Genomic DNA, 17,276 nt, shown 5'->3' on the forward strand with positions numbered 1-17,276 from the left:
GTACCCTTTATGACGTAATCGAGGCTAAAATTGAGGTTAGGATTGATGAAAAACTGAACTGAAGAAACGGCGAGTAAGTGCATCAAACTCGTATTGATAGAAAACAATGTCATGTATTAGAGGCTGATGCGGTAGCAATAGCAAATGAGGTGGTTTCACATGAAGTTAGCTATAATGACGACGGCTTTAGTTAGGTAAGAAATAGGGAAGAGCTCACTCTCGCGGTGAGTCTCAGACGATTACATTGCTTCACTACATATAGTTGTCGCTCCATAAATGGTTTCAACAAATTTAAAAAATTCATTTTCCAAGAAATGAACAATAGAGAAGCAATCATTTTGTATCAATTTAAGTATAAATATTAGCGACTTTACCAATCCACTGAATGATTTTACCTGCCACACGTGCGATAGTTTTACCACCCGACTTAGGGACGTCGTAACCGGCTGCACGACTAAAAATTCAGTCAAGTTCGAATTAGTCATTATGGAAATTTCAATTTCTTTTCGCGTGACTGAGACACATTGCCTTTTAAAACTATCGTGACATCTGGCAGCAAATCAGCCAATGGTAATCGCGTTTCTAATTCAAGAAGCTTATTGCATTTGAAAATGGGAAAACCTCTCTCAGGTAGCCGATGGCTTAACTTTTTTAGTCACCAGTTGCCTTTCTTCAGTCGACTCTATTTTAATCTTTCCTTTTTTTCAGATGAAGGAAAGATAATGCGTCATGACTGGAGTTTTGATTTTTGAGTAACTTACGTTCTACTTGAACAAATGTTATCGAATCGGATTTGTACAAGCCTCTTGTCACGCGTTGAACAAAGAATGTGTGGCATCAAGAAACCTTATTTTTCGTTATTCTTTTATTACATAGCCATCCAAATCTGGTATTAGCTTTCAAAGATATCCAACAAACGCGAAAAGATTGTTTCAAACTAACAATCATCCGTTATTGGTCATCACAAATTCAGCAATCGAATTTGCAAGCAACATTTAGAAAAAGAAAGACTAATAGATGGAACCGAATATACGCTGACACTTAGGTGTTAGGCCAGTCATAATAATACACTAGAGTTTAACCGAGTCGGCAGTTCATACATTTAGAACTAGCATTCTGAAATTGGTAAGTTAAAGTTAAAGCCGGCCCAGCAAAAACCGCTGTGTCTATTCTCATCTGAACGTTTGGGATTTCTTTTTTAAGATATGTTTGTGGTTTTTCTTCAATTTCCTTAATTAATTAGGTCGATTAGATGAAATTAAAAAAAGTCGAAGAGACAATATCACGCGATTTTCAAACGGCTGAAAACGGTGACTCGATTAGCCGTGGATCAACACCAGCCCAGAAGAAAAGGAACAGGAAAATCGTCAGAAATTCTTCCATGCCTCAAGATGGTTATATCTAACTATCCGTGAGTTTCAAGGGCAGACTAGGAAAAGCTTCAATGTTCGAGTAAAATAAATAAAAATCTATAATTCACTTGGGAAAATGCTAAGAATTCTCCTAATTCAATTTGGTTGCCTGCTGAGGAAATAGCCGCTGAAGTATAATAAACTCAAAAATAGTTTTAAAACATGCCAGATTACTTTATTTATAATAAAACTGATGGCGAAAGCTCCTATGACGATTATGTCGACCAGGAAGAAATAAGTAACGATGAGGTGGAAGGGAGCGAATGCGGAAGTAATAGTGATAACGAGGAACAGGTCGGGGAAACAGATGTGGCATATTTAATAGCAATGCATCATGTTTCAGAACTCCATCTCAACACGTAGCTAAGATTCTCATATTAAATACACTTTCTGCTACGATTCCATAAAAGCAAAATTTGTCCGCCAATTGTATCACGTCATTTTAAAATTAAAATTCTCTATTACCATCTCTTGTCTGTATTGAATGCAAGAAACGTACATTTCTAAATGGAACTAATATCCCTTCTTATTATTGCAGTGAAATATATTACACCTTGTTCTTTTATCATTTCATTAACTAAATTCTGATAACATTTCGTATGCTGTGTGGGGTCATGGGGATTCTCAGTAATTTAGAAATATTTAGAGTCATTTCATTTTAAAAAATAGATTCCAATGCACCACTAGATGCACTGGATCACGAGGTATGAATAAATGATAATCTTAGGCATGATTAGTAATGTTTAATGCTCAAACGAGCATTCTAAAGTTTCGAAGTTTTGACACATTTCCCCTTCCCCGAAATTTAAGCAAAAATTCAAAAAAATTCTTTGTGACCTTATTCTTGGTCGTAAATTCAAATATCTTATAGAAATGTAAAGTTACTATACTTACTATACTCTCGACAAGATCTATCCCATTGTGTAAAATTTATCATACAAAAAAAGGAAAACCAAAATTTTCAAAAAGTGATTCTTCTTTCCCGTTTTTGTGGTTCAGCGCAATACTCAACCTGTCTGACAAAACGGAAAAGTAGAATCACTTGCTTTGCTCCCAAAATCCTGGAACCGTCAGAATATAGTAAAAGAAATGCAGTGTTCAGATTTTTTGGCGAAGGAAGCGATTAGTCTTCGAAATGAAGTTGGGATTTTACCCAAAATTAAATCGAAACTTTCGGGGAAAAGGCTAAGCGATTCAGACCTGTCCACCATCATACAATTTTACGAAGAAAACAGCAAGACTAGTCCGGGAATGAAAGACGTCATCATGATTAATAGGTAAGGCGAACGGGTCCCAAAGTTCAAAATGTTAATTATAGATAGTATTAAAGAGCTGTATATTCGTCTAAAAGAAGAACATCCTGCAATCAAAATTGGCCAGTCAAAATTTTTTTCCCTGCGGCCAAGATGGTGTGTTACTTCTAAAGCTACAAACACTTTGAACGTGTGTGTCTGCATTTACCATCAAAATCCAAAACTCATGTTGGCAGCTTTGAACCCTTCTCTCAAGTACAGGGACATGTTTTCAATGATCGTCTGTTCTCTCGATGACGAGAACTGCATCTACTATCAAGATAATCCCAATCTTCGCTGCAGAAACTGCACTGATCCAAGTGTCCTCTCTGAATTTTTACGGTCACAACTCACTGGGGATGAAGTAACTTATTCCGAATGGATTTCAGAGAACGGCCAGACTGTTATGAAAAAAACCATCGATACAGCGGATGATTTTGTTGAAAAACTTTCGTCGAAACTGCAGCAACTTTGTAGACATCATTTCGTCTCACACAAACAAGGAAAATTTTTTAACAACCTGAAGGAAAATCTGAAAGAGGACGAATGTTTAATTTTGCTTGATTTCGCTGAAAATTATTCACTGATGATTCAAGATGAAGTCCAGTCACACCATTGGAGTTGTCAACAGGCGACGCTTCACAATGTGGTTGTGTACTATGCTGCTGGCGGCACTCTTTGCCACAAAAGTTTTTGTTTCATTAGTGACTATTTGAACCATGACGCACAGTCTGTGCATTCCTTCATTCAAGCGCTGGTTCCCAAGATACAAGATCTTTCTCGTCTGATCCAAAAGTTCCTGTTTTTCAGTGATGGTGGTCCTGCTCACTATAAAAATCGTTACAATTTCGCCAACCTTTTCTTCTTTACCGCGGACTCTGATGGACTGAATGCAAAGTGGTTTTTTTCGGCAAGTGGTCATGGCAAAAATTCTGCCGACGGTATTGGAGGAGCCGTGAAAAAGTTGGGCAGACTAGAAGCCAAACGACGTCACGTCACTGAACAAATGTTGACGCCATTAGACTTGTTCAACTGGGCTAAAGCCGCTATTTCTGCCATCGAATTTATTTAAGTCCCTGCTGCTGAAATTGAAGAGTGGAGCAAGAAAATAGAACGAAGTATCAAACGCGCAGTTACCATTTCCGGTACTCGTTCATTTCATGGCTATGAAACCACTTCAACTCCTGGCGAATTAATAGCATCAACTCTGCCTGATACACTCAGTAAACTCTACGTGAAACCTTTATTGTAGTCCCATCATGGTTTCGTCCTTTTGCCTGTCCTGATTTGGAAATTGATAATTGTTTAGCTATAGAATACGACGGCGATTGGTGGTTGGGAAAACTTGAAGAAATCTTTGATGAAACTGAAGAAGTAATCGTTAAATTTTATCATCCTACCGGATCTGAATCAACAGCTTGCTTTCATTTCCCTAAAGAGCGCGATGAACTAACCTTGAATGTTGATCGTATTATCTGTGTCATTAACCCTAGTGATTTGAAAAGAAAAAGTGCTAGGAGTAAATTTTTTTACCTTAGGCCATCAACAAAGGAGAAAGTTTGGGATGTTTACAATGATTTCACTGAATATTGGGCGTCCAATTCAATTTGATCCAGCTGAGTATGTCAATAAACTAAAAGGCAACTGAAAACCGTATCTGTTGCAAAAAGAATTCCTTTTTATGAAGAAAAATTTTTTTTAACCACTCGTATGAAATGTAAAATATTTCCAAAACAAAAAATGACATGATTTCAATTTTTTTAATGATAAAGTAGACATAATAAGCATTCTACTGTAAAAAATTTAAAGAAATTCCTTTGGCTTGTCATTCCCGTTTTCTAAGTTGAAAAACGTCAATTTCGAGAAAAAACACATTTTTTGTACTTTTAAAATTAAGAAATAATAATTTAAATTTAAGCTATGAATTTTAAATTTGGACCACACATTGACAGGGGTCTTTTTCACATTTGCACTAAATTTCATAAACCTGTGTTCATTAAAATTTAATCTTTTATCGAGTAAAATTTGACCATTTTCATACTTTTTTGAATGCGCGCCACCAAGTGGCGCAAAGTTCAATTTTGTCGCGCCTTGTCTTAAAAATTAGTTTAACCTTATGACAACATGTTCCTAATGATATATTAGCCAATCAACTCATTCAAATGTGCTTAAAATTTTTTTTTAATTATACAGTCAAGAGGGCTTTTTAAAAATTCAAACCTTCACGCCAAGCGAACGCGCAATTTTTTTTTCAAAATCTATCGAGGAAATTTTTTTTTTATTTATATGAATCGAAAAAGCCTAGTGGCGATCAAATCCGTGAGATGGTCGCCACAGGTTTTGGTCGTTTCCATATGGAATCATCCAACGTATGAGCAGTTTCATTTCCGTTACAGTTTCAACCCCAGGGCACTGGAAGACTCCGCACTGCAGAAGAATAACGCACGTAGATCTGTTCCCATTCACCTTTTTCGGTGCGGGTTGTGCGGTGCATCGGGCTGTAGGTGATTTGGGCCGTGAAAATTACGAGGTTTTGCAACATTAATGGGTGCAAAAATATAAATGCGGTGTTCTACACATTTATATTTTGAAATGGGCGGCGCTCAACTAAAGAAATGATCGCTGTTATTTTTTTTAAATCCTCGTGATCCATAACGCCATCTAGCAGTTAATTTTGAACTTTGACTTAACAATTTGAAATTCATGCTTTAAATATTTTCAATTCTGTCAAATAACGTAGCCTAAACTTAAATCCGTGATAGAGAAAACTTCTTTCTGGAATTGCTTGAAAATATGGGTAGTTCGTATAAAACAAATTCATAATAAAGGTGCAGCCAGCTGCAGCTTCCACTTGGTGTGGCGCGCGGAAATCAAAATGTTTTGTTCGCTGGACCCGTCCCGGGCCCGAACACACCCGCAAGAGACGCTCCCACCGGGCGGAAAATCACTCTTTCGACCCGACAAACCCGACCCAAAACCCCATTTTTTTTGTATAGATTTACCCGCAAGAGAGTACCCCTTTTCTGAGAGGGAAAATAGCCATAGTGGAGGACTCTGCCAGGGGTCTATGGCTCTGTCAAAACTAAAAATGAAACAACTATTTATTAACAAATCGATCTCTTCAATGCAGACTTGTGGTGATCGATTTCTGATCGAGATCGATTTGATCGTTCGATCACTTTTTGCTGATCGTGAGCGAGCGATAGATCCACGACCCAGATCGAGATCGAGATCGAGATTGAAAGGGTGTGATCAATTTTGATCACTGATTGTAGGTAATTGAAGTCGATAATACATATTTTTATATATATTTTTTTATTGTTTACAAATGTCCTAAATTTTTTTCCTTATTAGGGAATATTGCACATTATAATAGACAAAGTTGCCGTTCGATCACTAGTTCGCGATCGATTGATCTCGATCTCGATCAAAAAAATTTTTGATCGTTTCGATCGTTTCGATTGATCAAAAATGAAATGATCGATCGATGATCGAAATCGATCGAATCGATCACGTTAAATTTTTTAAAATTGTATTTCTGTTTAATTCTTTCCAGCAATTACACAGCAATAAACAGCATTATTTAGTGGGGCTACCAGACGTTTTTGAGGGATTTTTTTCCCACTCACGACAGCAGGACCCATTTAACTTCAAAAACAGCAACATATTGAAATTCAAATTAGATAGCTTGCATCTCTTAGAAGTGAAAATTAAGCCTGTCGTACTAAATAATCTCTCACAAGCTGCTGAAGAAGGTAGACCACTATTATACTTCCTAATGGAAACATAAATATAAATTAATAATGTATAAATGAGCAAGAATTAGGAATAGAAAAAAAACAACACGTGAAGTTCGTCTACTATCTGAACTCTTTAAAAAGTTTCATGTCATCTGATTAATAAATGTTTTAAAAACTTTCTGCATCCGCCACTAGGTGTCGCCACAGTCAAGATCGATTTCGTTCAACCCCTTTCGATCTCGATCTCGATCCTGATAAATCGGTTTGATCAATCGATTGATCTCGATCGCAAAAATCTCGATCGATCGATCAATCGATCTCGATCATTAAATCGATCGCGGCAACTCTGATAATAGTGCATTGCCATCGTCGGCTGCATGCGAACGTGTCTTCAGCACTGTTGGCTTTATTTTCACAGCAAAAAGAACTCGATTATCGGATCTCAACTTTGAAATACTAGTTTTTTTTCATTAAACGGGGAATGCTGCCGTTGTTGGATCGATCGTCCCGCAAAAACATCGAAAAAATTGTTCACTGCAATTCACTTGATTTTATTTAAACATTCCAACTTTGAAGGAAAGTAAAACAGAAATAAACTGAAATTCAGTGTTGTCAAATTCTATTGCGATTTAAATCATTTTTTTATGATTTTGATTTTGATTTAAATAATTTTTAAATTTTGCGATTTTTGATTTGATTAATGCGAAAATAAATCATTTTTAAAATCAAAATCACCGTTTTTTATAAATTTTCAGTGTTGTCAAAATCTATTGCGATTTAAATCACAAATGATTTAAATCGCGATTTAAATCATTTTTTTATGATTTTGATTTAAATCATTTTGAAATTTTGTGATTTTTGATTTGATTTATGCGAAAATAAATAATTTTTAAAAATCAAAATCACCGTTTTTTATCAATTTTAATATAGATTACAGAATCTTCATCATTCTTTCTAAAATATAACGATCATTGTGGGAATCGTGCCTGATACTTTAAGTTTTGTACTGATTTTGTAGGGAGGATGGGACCAATTGAAAAGCGGGGTCAATTGAAACAAAAATCTAGCTCTTGTCGTCTGACAAAAATTTTGAAAAATGAGTTAAAGAATAAATAATAATACTCTTCGTAGGTATGTTCCGCTTGCCCGAAACAGTAGTGGCACCAAAAGTCGATATTTTCCTTTGGAGCAACCACCAAATACTTGGCAGGGACAAGATGAACAACTCCTGCACTCTGGGAGGTGGTAAAAATTTAAAGAAGGAACAGTTTTCATAATATCTAAAAATTTCTACCTTTTGTAGTCGACGAGCGTCGACATACTTCACTTGATCGTTGTAATCATAATGCACAAGTTTTTTGGCATTACCATGGCACCGAAGCATGACAAATTCAGAATCGCTGTCGAGCAGATCAGAGTATGCCCTGCAACAAACGAGCATAATTAAACTAAAGAAATTATGGACTAACATAAATAAAATTAAATGATGGAATAAAACTTACAGTCTGATGTGACTCGCTGTGTCAGCTATATTCAAATTGACAGCCAACTGAACAGACCTGGAGGCCACGTAGACTTTTTTTATGTTTACCTTCTCCAATTCAGTTGCCTTTTCTTGGTACCAATTGGGGCCAGCATACAAGAACATATGTACTGTAACTGTGGGGACAGGAGCAGCTACTTAAACCAAATAGGAAAAGGTACGTTCAATTCTATTTTTAAGAACAATTGTAATGTACGGTAGTTACCCCTAGGCCTTGTGGAGACACTCCTGGCATTTCGTAAAGATTTTTCCCTCATACCAGCTCTTGTAGCCATGTGAGCTGGCAAGCTGTTCAGTGGTGAATGACAACCTGCAGCTGGGCTTGCTAGAAAGTTATCCAAGTTGCTTGTCCTCGCTGAAGTCAACGGCCCAGCATGACTAGATTCAAGTGATGCATATTCTCTTTTGTTGTTGGTGTATATGGCGTAGGACAGTGCTACAAGGCCTTTTGCTGAAAATAAGAAACAAAAACATATTTTACTTTGAGGAAGTATGAAAACAGCAAGTAAAGTACAAACCTTCACAGCCAGTTTGATACTTTGTGTAATCAAGCATGCTTTCCACAAAGTCTTGGTTGGCAGTCATGTTCAACAGCTACTGCTAATTTAATTATTCACGTACAAACTAATACACAATAAAGAATGTAGGGTAGTAGAGATTCTACATTTAACTAATTTACCATGTCAGAAAACCTGACAAGTGGCCGGCCGGTCGACCAGGCTGAATTGTCTGCTCCAGTGGTACTGCTTTAATGGGGTTGTATTTTGTATACCACTTTTACAGCAAGACAGCTTCAGCAACGTATATAGTTTCAGCAACTTGTGCCGCGTTGCCAAATCATGGTTCATGGGAAAGCAACATAGTCTCCAAGTCTCAGGTCCAACCTTGGACTTATTTAGCGGTCGCCCATTAGGTCCAGGGTTGGACCTGAGCCGTTTGCCGTAACTATTGGTAATCGAGTCTCCAATCGATTCTCGAAGCCCCTGTCAAGAACCAGGGCAGCCATGGTGTGAGCTAAAATGTGAGCTAAAATAATTTCTTCCCATATTGTCATGGCAAATGACTATAAAGGTATGATGATAGGATAAAAAACCTTATATAGTTCTGGTTGTTATTGTTTATTTCCTTTTGCCACTCTTTTATTTTCCAGGTAAATGAATAGTTTGAAAATTGAGGCATACTGGTGATGAATCAAACCTGAATACCGTACTGCTAACAGGTGTTGAGTATATTCATACAAGTAAGAAATAGGTGTGTGGTTAATGTGATGCTCAATCAGTTTGTTACTGCAGCTTAAGTGCTTTCATTAACAACAATAACCGACGTCTAGCAATTTTAAACAATGCACTAAAGTCCTCTATTTGAGAACGTTTCTACAACCTGTGTCTAATAAAAACATCCTTTTTTCATGACATTTCTTTTCATTTCAACTTGGCTTCAGTCAGACAGTATGCTGAAGACATATTGGCAAATGAGCCAAAACTTCATATCCTTGTCAACAAGGCTGGATGTGCTGCAATCGAAAAGAAATTCACATTGAATGGGCTTGAGAACGAAATGCAATCTAACCACTTTAGTCATTTTCTGCTTACCAATGCTACTAGGTATGACTTTTTATCTTACTTTTAAATTTTTAATAATTAGTTGTAATTGTCATTTGAAATTATACACTTACTTTTACTTCCCCTAAGCATTGCTTCAATGCAAATATATGTCCCTAATCTCAAACTACCAAATATATTGTGATATTGTTTGTAATTCGTGTCTGTGTACAATATTTGATTATTTTAAAACAAAACAGGAGAAGAATATACAAGATGAATGATAAAAACATTTCTTAGTTTCTTAGGTGGTTTCTGACTTTCTGATTGATTGTTATCCAGCAGCATCCATTTCATGAATCTTGACATGCTTAGGAATGCCAAATCTTGCATCAAATGTAAATGGAATGAGCTGCATGTTATTAAATAATATTAGTAATATTGTAACAAAAATGTTTATTACAATTTGCCGTACTTTTTCGTTGCCAGGAACTTTAATGAAATACTTTCCGTTAGATAAAAAAGCATCAGTGATTTTGAATTTCTTGTTTGATTGAGCATTAGGGGGGCTACGCGGTTATCTCCGAGGTCTCCGCCACTTGGGACTTGGGTATTGTTGACTTTTTCGCTATTTACTTTACTTTGACTAGCACAGTTTGCACTAACTGGAGTTCTTCCACGCTTTTTCGGAGCAACCGTAGTATCATTCAATTTACATGGTTTAGGAGTTGGCGGTCTAGTCCAAGGGGATGCTCTGTCTTGGCCAGAAAACATTGGAAAAAGAAATGGCGAAATCCTAGAGATTGGAGAAGTGTCTATCATATTCTGTCGAATCGGAATAAATGGTCCTGAAGGACAAGGTGTTGAAGATCGAGATGTTTGGTGTAGGGGTTGAGTATGTATGCTGGAGTTGGGTGAGCTTTCCGCTGCACGGCCTTCAAAGTCTAGTGATACATGTAAAGTTGAAGCAATAGGCTCGGAAAACCAATAGAAATATGATAAGCAAGCTTTACCAGTATCATTGATAAATGGAAATTGAACTGATGGCGTTGTGTGGATGTCACATTGGGCCGAACTGCTAGAGTTGGACTCTGCTGACATGGAAGCTGCTACGTCTAACGATTGAAGATTGAAGTAACGGGCTAGGAAAACAAATACAAATATGATAAGCAAGATTTACCAGCATCACCGAAAATTGGAAATTGAACTGGCGTTGTTTGTACGTCAGATTGGGCCGAATTGCTAGAGTTGGACTCTGCTGACATGGAAGCTGCTACGTCTAACGATTGAAGATTGAAGTAACGGGCTAGGAAAACAAATACAAATGTGATAAGCAAGATTACCAGCATCACCGAAAATTGGAAATTGAACTGGCGTTGTTTGTACGTCAGACTGGGCCGAACTGCTAGAGTTGGACTCTGCTGACATGGAAGCTGCTACGTCTAACGATTGAAGTAACAGGCTCAAAAAACAATACAAATATGATAAGCAAGCTTTACCAGAACCACCGACAATTGGAAATTGAACTGGCGTTGTTTGTATGTCAGACTGGGCCAAAAAGTTAGAGTCGGACTCTGACATGGAAGATCTGTTCACTGGCGATGCGTAACGTTCTACATCATCGCCTTGAGTTGACTCTTTATTCACAGGAGTTGTGGTTCGTCTATTTTCTAGCAATGGCTGCCCCACATCAAGTGAATTTTCAACCAATGCTGGTTGACTCAATGGAACCACTCCAGCTGCAAGAACAAAAATAAGATAATAAGATAAAAAGAAATACAAAAAGATATGGTCATGATTTTTACCTTGTAAACCATCAGACATTTTTTTCCAGCTAGCAAGAAACTCCCGGCCGATGGGCGAATTTATAAGTTTCTGGGCATCAGGACCACAAACATTATGCCCCCAAGATGTACCTTTACTATTAGGAGAATGGACCAAGCAAATTGATTGGACACCATTTTCCTTGAACAATTTCAGGTGACTCTTATCCACAGCAACGAGTCTCTTATTTTTATTTCTGATGGTTTTGGCTGCAACACGTAAAGGTCTCACAGATCCATTGGTCGCCATTGCAGCCTGTTAAGGACAAAATTGGATTACAGAACATCAACTAAAGTTATTGACTTATTGATTATAAGATAAATAAATAAAGGGAAAATAACACGACTTACTCTAAGGGCAAGGAGTCTTGCTTCTTGAGCTGTTATTTCCTCATTTGTCGGGATGGTTGGTTGAGGTTCTGCAAACTAGGAAACAATAAAACATATACTATTAGTGAGGAAATTCGTTGTCAATATATTTATGATTTAACTGAAATACTCGATGCATTGGTGGGTTCCTGGAACGAGAATTGTTTTTCCCATTATTAGAAGACATTCTATTCTAATGTGAGCATCCTCTCCTATGCAGATGTAGAACGAAAGCAGATTTAAAATAGTTCGATTACTAATCATGAAATTGTATACCTTTACATTGAAAAATAAGAAATAAAAAATTAACCACACACAAAAAAATACACCAACACTTTCAAAAATCCAATGTTTGTCTAGCAGACACAGTTTTTAATAGCCTCAAGCACCCTCACCAATATTCCCCCAAAATGGCACCGACCGAAACGGTGATTGGTTTTCATGTTTTCAACTCGTTTGTAATGAAAAAACTATCATTTTTTAAAGAATTTTAGTTCCTCAGATTCCTGGTGTTACAAAGATTTGAAAAAACATCTTCTGAGGTCTGAAATACAAAAACTTATGCCCGAACGGCCGTCCCAAAGTTTCTGGGTCTTTCCTCCCACTCCCCCAAATACCGAAAATTTTCATAAATTAATAACGACTGAACTAAGAGTCAAAAACAAATAAATTTTATAAAAATGGAAAGCCCTTGTCAAGGGCTTTCGATTAATGTGAAAATATTTGCAAAATGTTGAAACCCTCAAAATTCTCTAAAGGATGTAGTTTTTTTCATTTTGTCGATGTATCCGAGTATCGCGCAAGACGACAAAATTACAAAAAAATTATTAACTCTTTACGGGATTATTTGGGTTTCAACATTTTGAATTAAATTTCACAAAAATCGAAAGCTCTTGACAAGGGCTTTTCATTTCTATTAAACTTAACTTCTTCCGACTCTTCGTTTGGTTGTAATATGGATTTACATAGCTGGACACGGCAGCTTTATTAAAACGTTAAATTTAATTCATTTAATCATTTTTATTTTTATAGAGATGAACTGATGCAAAAGACATATACTTATTAAATACAAAGAATATTTAAGAAAACAATGCATTGTATTTGTAAATTAAAAATGACATTCATCCATACAATCAGATAATTATTAACTAGTCTCTGATATACTTTTGATGGATGAATAAATCTGATGAAATCTACATTTTTCTCCATCAGCAATCATCAACAATCAGCATCCTCTGAATCCTGTTCTTCCTCCGATGATAAGTCAGAATCATCTATATCGCTGGTTGAATTGGAGTCGTCATCATCTCCAGCATCAAATAAAAGTTCTTCCGCTTCACCTTCTTCGACACGATCTAAAAAACCTTCGTCTTCGTACGTGAAACCGTCTACCACTTTTTCAAAGAGATCGGTGGCGTCGTTTATGGTTTTAAGCAGACGGGAAATTTCCAGGCGTTGAAGCAGGTCGAGACTCACGGACAGGAGCGATTCTGGCGCGTACATTTTCTCTCTGTCGATCTTCCTTTGCTGGATCTGACCATCTAGCCCATCAACAAGACGATCACACGATCGAATAAACATTGCCATTTCGTTTTTATTGAGCTCGATAGCTTCTGCATATCTCAGGCTTAGCATCCAATCATCAATGAGATCATAGTCTTCGGCTACGGTATCTGCATAATAAAATAAGTTGGAGATCATTGTCATCATCATAAACAAAAATTAATCAACGCGGTTACTTGAACCGTTTAGGTTCCACGAAAACATGCCGGATTCTATTTCCTTTTCGGTAACGACAACCTTGAATTTTGAGAATAAGAGTGCCACACATTTGTCAATCGTTTTTCTACTCTTCCTCATCTCTTTCCTGTTTCGTGTCCTGGCTTTGTTAGAATCTGAAAAGGCGGACTGAAGTCATACGAAAGGAATCAAAACAACTTTGCTGTTAAATTTTTTTACCCAAACATTTGTCGTTTTTAGCTTTTAAGATCTGCATCATGTGAGCTTCCCCCTCTATTTCTGTTTGCAGCTGTTGAAGCTCCCAAGAAGAAGCAAAAATTTTATCTAAAATTTTAAACCATTAAGACAAGCCATAAAAAATGATTTTAGTTTATAACGAAATTTACCTCGAACTGAGCGAGCTCGAAACTTGAGTGACTCCAGTATGCAAGGTAAATCAGCCCTCGTCAACTGCCTCTGAATAAGGCGCTTTTCTAATTTAGATTCATAGATCGGGACATTTTTTACAGCCTATACAGCAGAATATTCGTCGATTGGGTATTTAATGAAGTGTTAAAAATAAATCAACATTTAGATACCGTTAAATAACATTTAACGAGGTATTGAGGATGGGCCATGTCTTTGCTTTCGTTGCTGTAGAATGCAGCCTGCGATACGTCGTCCCTTCGAGCTGAGTAATAAAATATTCAAATATTGTTTTGAAAAATTTTAATGGAAGGTTGTACCAGATAAGCTCATGTGCTTGGAAGTGGCAGCTCTTCTACCTTGAATTGCAAATAATTGTTCTTGTTCTTCACCAAGAAAGTCTGCAGCACCATTCAACCAATGACCGAAGTGTAAAACCTTACAGGGAAATTAAAGACATTAGATGTAGTTTAGTTGAAAATAACTCTAAAAATATTGCAATATTTCACCCTGCAATCCCAACTGTGTGCTCGTCCATGGAATCTTGACAGAAACCACTTCTGTGCAATAGCAGCCCGTTGAAAATCTTTCCGCTCAGGAAACATTAGTGCTATTTTTTCACAAAAAGGCTTGAATTTACAAACAACATCGTTGCAAAAAAGGTAGCTCCTGATTCAACTGATTTCAGCTGTTGTAAATGCGTGTGCTTGTAGGTCTCAGCATGAGCCAAGCTAGCCATTCCCTTAATTACCCCATGGGTACAAGTCATCATCTCAATTCCTTTAGCATTTTTAGTGTCCTTTCTCCTGGCATTGGAACGGCCAGCTTTAAATTTGGACCTACCACAAGTAGCATTTCCAGCTGACTGTAACATTAGTAAACTTAGTAAAGAAAACATTTTTTAATGCTGAATGAAATCAAATTAATACCCTTGGTATTCTTTGTTCTATAAGTTCGACGTGCTTTTGTTGGTCTTGGTCACAAACCATTATTTCATCTTTGAAGAGAGACTCACCATTTCGTCTAGATGAAAAGATTAATTAATCAATTATTACTTATTATAAGACAAACGTGTTCATTACTCGTTAACAGAATCAAAATTGTACAACTTCATGCACGCATCGGCATGGTGTCCGTGTGGACTGGTTCCACATGCCTTGCAACCAAGCGCAAATCTAAATAAAATGTCTCGTTTCACAACGTGATGGAAGTATTCAAACTCCTTGCGACTTCTGTTGTACAAAATTCTGTTGACAGTACCGATCTAGAAATTATTGGGCGATTATTTATTAATTTATGGACGATATTAGACAATTCTTTGTTTCTTACTCTTTGGTGATGTTGGGAAACGTTCCCAACCGCAGTGATCCACCCGTGCTGGGAGGAGCCAGGAAGTTCATGTCGAACATGGAACCACAGCAGCAGTAAACTTTCCTCAAAAAAGTAATTATTACTATTGTAAGATCCTGGCCAGTAACCAGAACAAATGTATTCTGTACAAGTGGCCTCTCGAACAGCTCCACAGGTGTTGCAATTGAACGCTGACGAGCTAACATCAAATCGCCCTACATAAAATCAAATAATGAATAGAAAATATAAAAATTAAGAATTTTTGTTACCTAAGGTAGATACAACAGTAGTTCTAGTTGCACCTGCGTGCACTCTTACAGAACCGATTGAATTGCAAGAACCACACGCTACTGGCTCCAGAATCGGAACAGGAACGTCTAATAAAAGTAAAATTAGTATTCTGTTGACACATTTCCCCAGAGCACAGTACATACCTATTGTCTCCAAGGAATCCACACCATTTAGAAATTCAGTTGGAAGCATTTGATGAAGACTGTCTTTCACTTCACATACTCGCTGGTGTGTAACAGTCTTGCTGTGAACAATTTTGTCACATGCAGCACACAGGTAGGTTCTGCAAGTTTGACATTTAACTGGCGTTGAGCCTACTCCACGGCAGTTCGAACATGCTGCTTGTTTACATAATGGCAAACTTTCTACGATTGACTGGTGAAGTGAAGTTCTGTTTTTACTCCACAGTTGGTCTTGGGTATCCATTCTAGTCTTCCAAACAGTCTGCGTTTCTTGATAGTCATGTTTCAGCATGAACGGTACCCCAGTATCTGTAGTCATGGGCTCTTCATTGTTTTCTAAAAACCAAAAGAGATTAAAAGGATGGTAAAATATGGTAAGGAAGAATAAAAGTGTTTAGTTAGGTAATGCATACCATTGTTGGTAAAGATATCACATGGTATCTGGTTATAATACGACTGGAAACGGGGAGCCTTGTTTGGAGCCTTGTTTGGAGCCTTGTTTGGAATTGTGACTGCTGTTCCTTCACATTTCTTTTCAATCCTAGGCCGCTGCTTAACGCCATTCACTCTTGAAGAACTTTTGCCGGCTTTCAGGCTTTTCGAAGCTCGTATATTTCTTCTTCTTAAAACGTCACTTTTTGCTTTACCTTCAGAATTAAAGCTTGCTTGCAATTCTTTAGCAGTCAAAACAGGCGAATTTTGAGTCTCTTTGTCATCCATCCCTTCTATCAATTTACTATCTACACTACCTAATTTAAGCTGTTTCGCTGCAAAAAACCACAAATGTAAACGAGAAAAAACGAAAGAATAATATCACTATGGCTGCCCTGGTTCTTGACAGGGGCTTCGAGAATCGATTGGAGACTCGATTACCAATAGTTACGGCAAACGGCTCAGGTCCAACCCTGGACCTAATGGGCGACCGCTAAATAAGTCCAAGGTTGGACCTGAGACTTGGAGACTATGTTGTGGGAAAGTGCGAGTACAGTTGCTACCGTGGCCGTTGGAAGGCGCTGCGAGGGGGGATACCTTGGTTGAACTTCATGGCTTGCGTTGACTGAAAATCACATCCATTTGTTCAAATGATTAATCAAATGCATTTGAAAACGACAGCAGGACCCATTTAACTTCAAAAACAGCAACATATTGAAATTCAAATTAGATAGCTTGCATCTCTTAGAAGTGAAAATTAAGCCTGCCGTACTAAATAATCTCTCACAAGATGCTGAAGAAGGTAGACCACTATTATACTTCCTAATGGAAACATAAATATAAATTAATAATGTATAAATGAGCAAGAATTAGGAATAGAAAAAAAACAACACGTGAAGTTCGTCTACTATCTGAACTCTTTAAAAAGTTTTATGTCATCTCATTAATAAATGTTTTAAAAACTTTCTGCATCCGCCACTAGGTGTCGCCACAGTCAAGATCGATTTCGTTCAACCCCTTTCGATCTCGATCTCGATCCTGATAAATCGGTTTGATCAATCGATTGATCTCGATCGCAAAAATCTCGATCGATCGATCAATCGATCTCGATCATTAAATCGATCGCGGCAACTCTGATAATAGTGCATTGCCATCG

The 17,276-nt window shown here is 37.2% G+C and overlaps 2 protein-coding genes and 1 long non-coding RNA gene across 7 annotated transcripts; 1 reads left to right on the forward strand and 2 right to left on the reverse strand.

The window, feature by feature from the left end:
* The first annotated feature begins 7,564 nt into the window (after positions 1 to 7,564).
* Positions 7,565 to 9,552, forward strand: LOC116934776. Its single transcript, XR_006644173.1, has 3 exons — positions 7,565 to 7,686; positions 7,748 to 9,058; positions 9,138 to 9,552. It is a non-coding gene; the product is annotated as an uncharacterized LOC116934776 (long non-coding RNA).
* Positions 9,553 to 9,647: 95 nt separating this feature from the next.
* On the reverse strand, positions 9,648 to 12,071 carry LOC116934775 (suppressor protein SRP40-like). 4 transcript variants are annotated; one of them, XM_045170785.1, is made up of 10 exons: positions 11,997 to 12,071; positions 11,851 to 11,932; positions 11,703 to 11,777; positions 11,334 to 11,607; positions 11,028 to 11,267; positions 10,872 to 10,961; positions 10,709 to 10,807; positions 10,542 to 10,643; positions 10,004 to 10,472; positions 9,724 to 9,940 (listed from the first exon to the last, which is right to left on the reverse strand). In XM_045170785.1, exons 2-10 carry the CDS (start codon positions 11,905 to 11,907, stop codon positions 9,775 to 9,777), a joined length of 1,572 nt encoding a protein of 523 aa, XP_045026720.1. In that variant the 5' UTR covers positions 11,908 to 11,932; positions 11,997 to 12,071; the 3' UTR covers positions 9,724 to 9,774. The 4 variants fall into 4 exon arrangements, with proteins under 4 accessions (XP_045026721.1, XP_045026720.1, XP_045026719.1 ...); XM_045170784.1 differs by having other exon boundaries at positions 10,872 to 10,970; XM_045170783.1 differs by having other exon boundaries at positions 10,872 to 11,267.
* Positions 12,072 to 12,936: 865 nt separating this feature from the next.
* On the reverse strand, positions 12,937 to 16,646 carry LOC123470796. Of its 2 annotated transcripts, XM_045171619.1 has the most exons (8): positions 16,102 to 16,646; positions 15,650 to 16,024; positions 15,485 to 15,592; positions 15,195 to 15,430; positions 14,948 to 15,129; positions 14,795 to 14,888; positions 14,375 to 14,730; positions 14,186 to 14,303 (listed from the first exon to the last, which is right to left on the reverse strand). In XM_045171619.1, exons 1-7 carry the CDS (start codon positions 16,406 to 16,408, stop codon positions 14,476 to 14,478), a joined length of 1,557 nt encoding a protein of 518 aa, XP_045027554.1. In that variant the 5' UTR covers positions 16,409 to 16,646; the 3' UTR covers positions 14,186 to 14,303; positions 14,375 to 14,475. The 2 variants fall into 2 exon arrangements, with proteins under 2 accessions (XP_045027555.1, XP_045027554.1); XM_045171620.1 differs by lacking the exons at positions 14,795 to 14,888; positions 14,948 to 15,129; positions 15,195 to 15,430; ... (1 more) ...; positions 15,650 to 16,024; positions 16,102 to 16,646 and adding exons at positions 12,937 to 13,393; positions 13,460 to 13,615; positions 13,680 to 13,784; positions 13,847 to 13,970; positions 14,039 to 14,130 and having other exon boundaries at positions 14,375 to 14,603.
* Positions 16,647 to 17,276: the final 630 nt, after the last annotated feature.

This window comes from Daphnia magna, linkage group LG3 (assembly GCF_020631705.1).
Source record: "Daphnia magna isolate NIES linkage group LG3, ASM2063170v1.1, whole genome shotgun sequence".
NCBI lineage: Eukaryota > Metazoa > Arthropoda > Branchiopoda > Diplostraca > Daphniidae > Daphnia > Daphnia magna.

Excerpts from the sequence above, each read along its gene's own strand:
- LOC123470796 (XM_045171619.1), bottom strand. The coding sequence starts at position 16,408 with ATGGATGACAAAGAGACTCAAAATTCGCCTGTTTTGACTGCTAAAGAA. Across the intron at positions 16,025-16,101 it reads TGATATCTTTACCAACAATG|AAAACAATGAAGAGCCCATG; the intron begins GTATGCATTACC and ends TTTGGTTTTTAG. Across the intron at positions 15,593-15,649 it reads GGATTCCTTGGAGACAATAG|ACGTTCCTGTTCCGATTCTG; the intron begins GTATGTACTGTG and ends TACTTTTATTAG.
- LOC116934775 (XM_045170783.1), bottom strand. The coding sequence starts at position 11,907 with ATGTCTTCTAATAATGGGAAAAACAATTCTCGTTCCAGGAACCCACCA. Across the intron at positions 11,778-11,850 it reads GGAACCCACCAATGCATCGA|TTTGCAGAACCTCAACCAAC; the intron begins GTATTTCAGTTA and ends ATTGTTTCCTAG. Across the intron at positions 10,644-10,708 it reads TCCAATTTTCGGTGATGCTG|ACGTAGCAGCTTCCATGTCA; the intron begins GTAAATCTTGCT and ends TTCAATCGTTAG.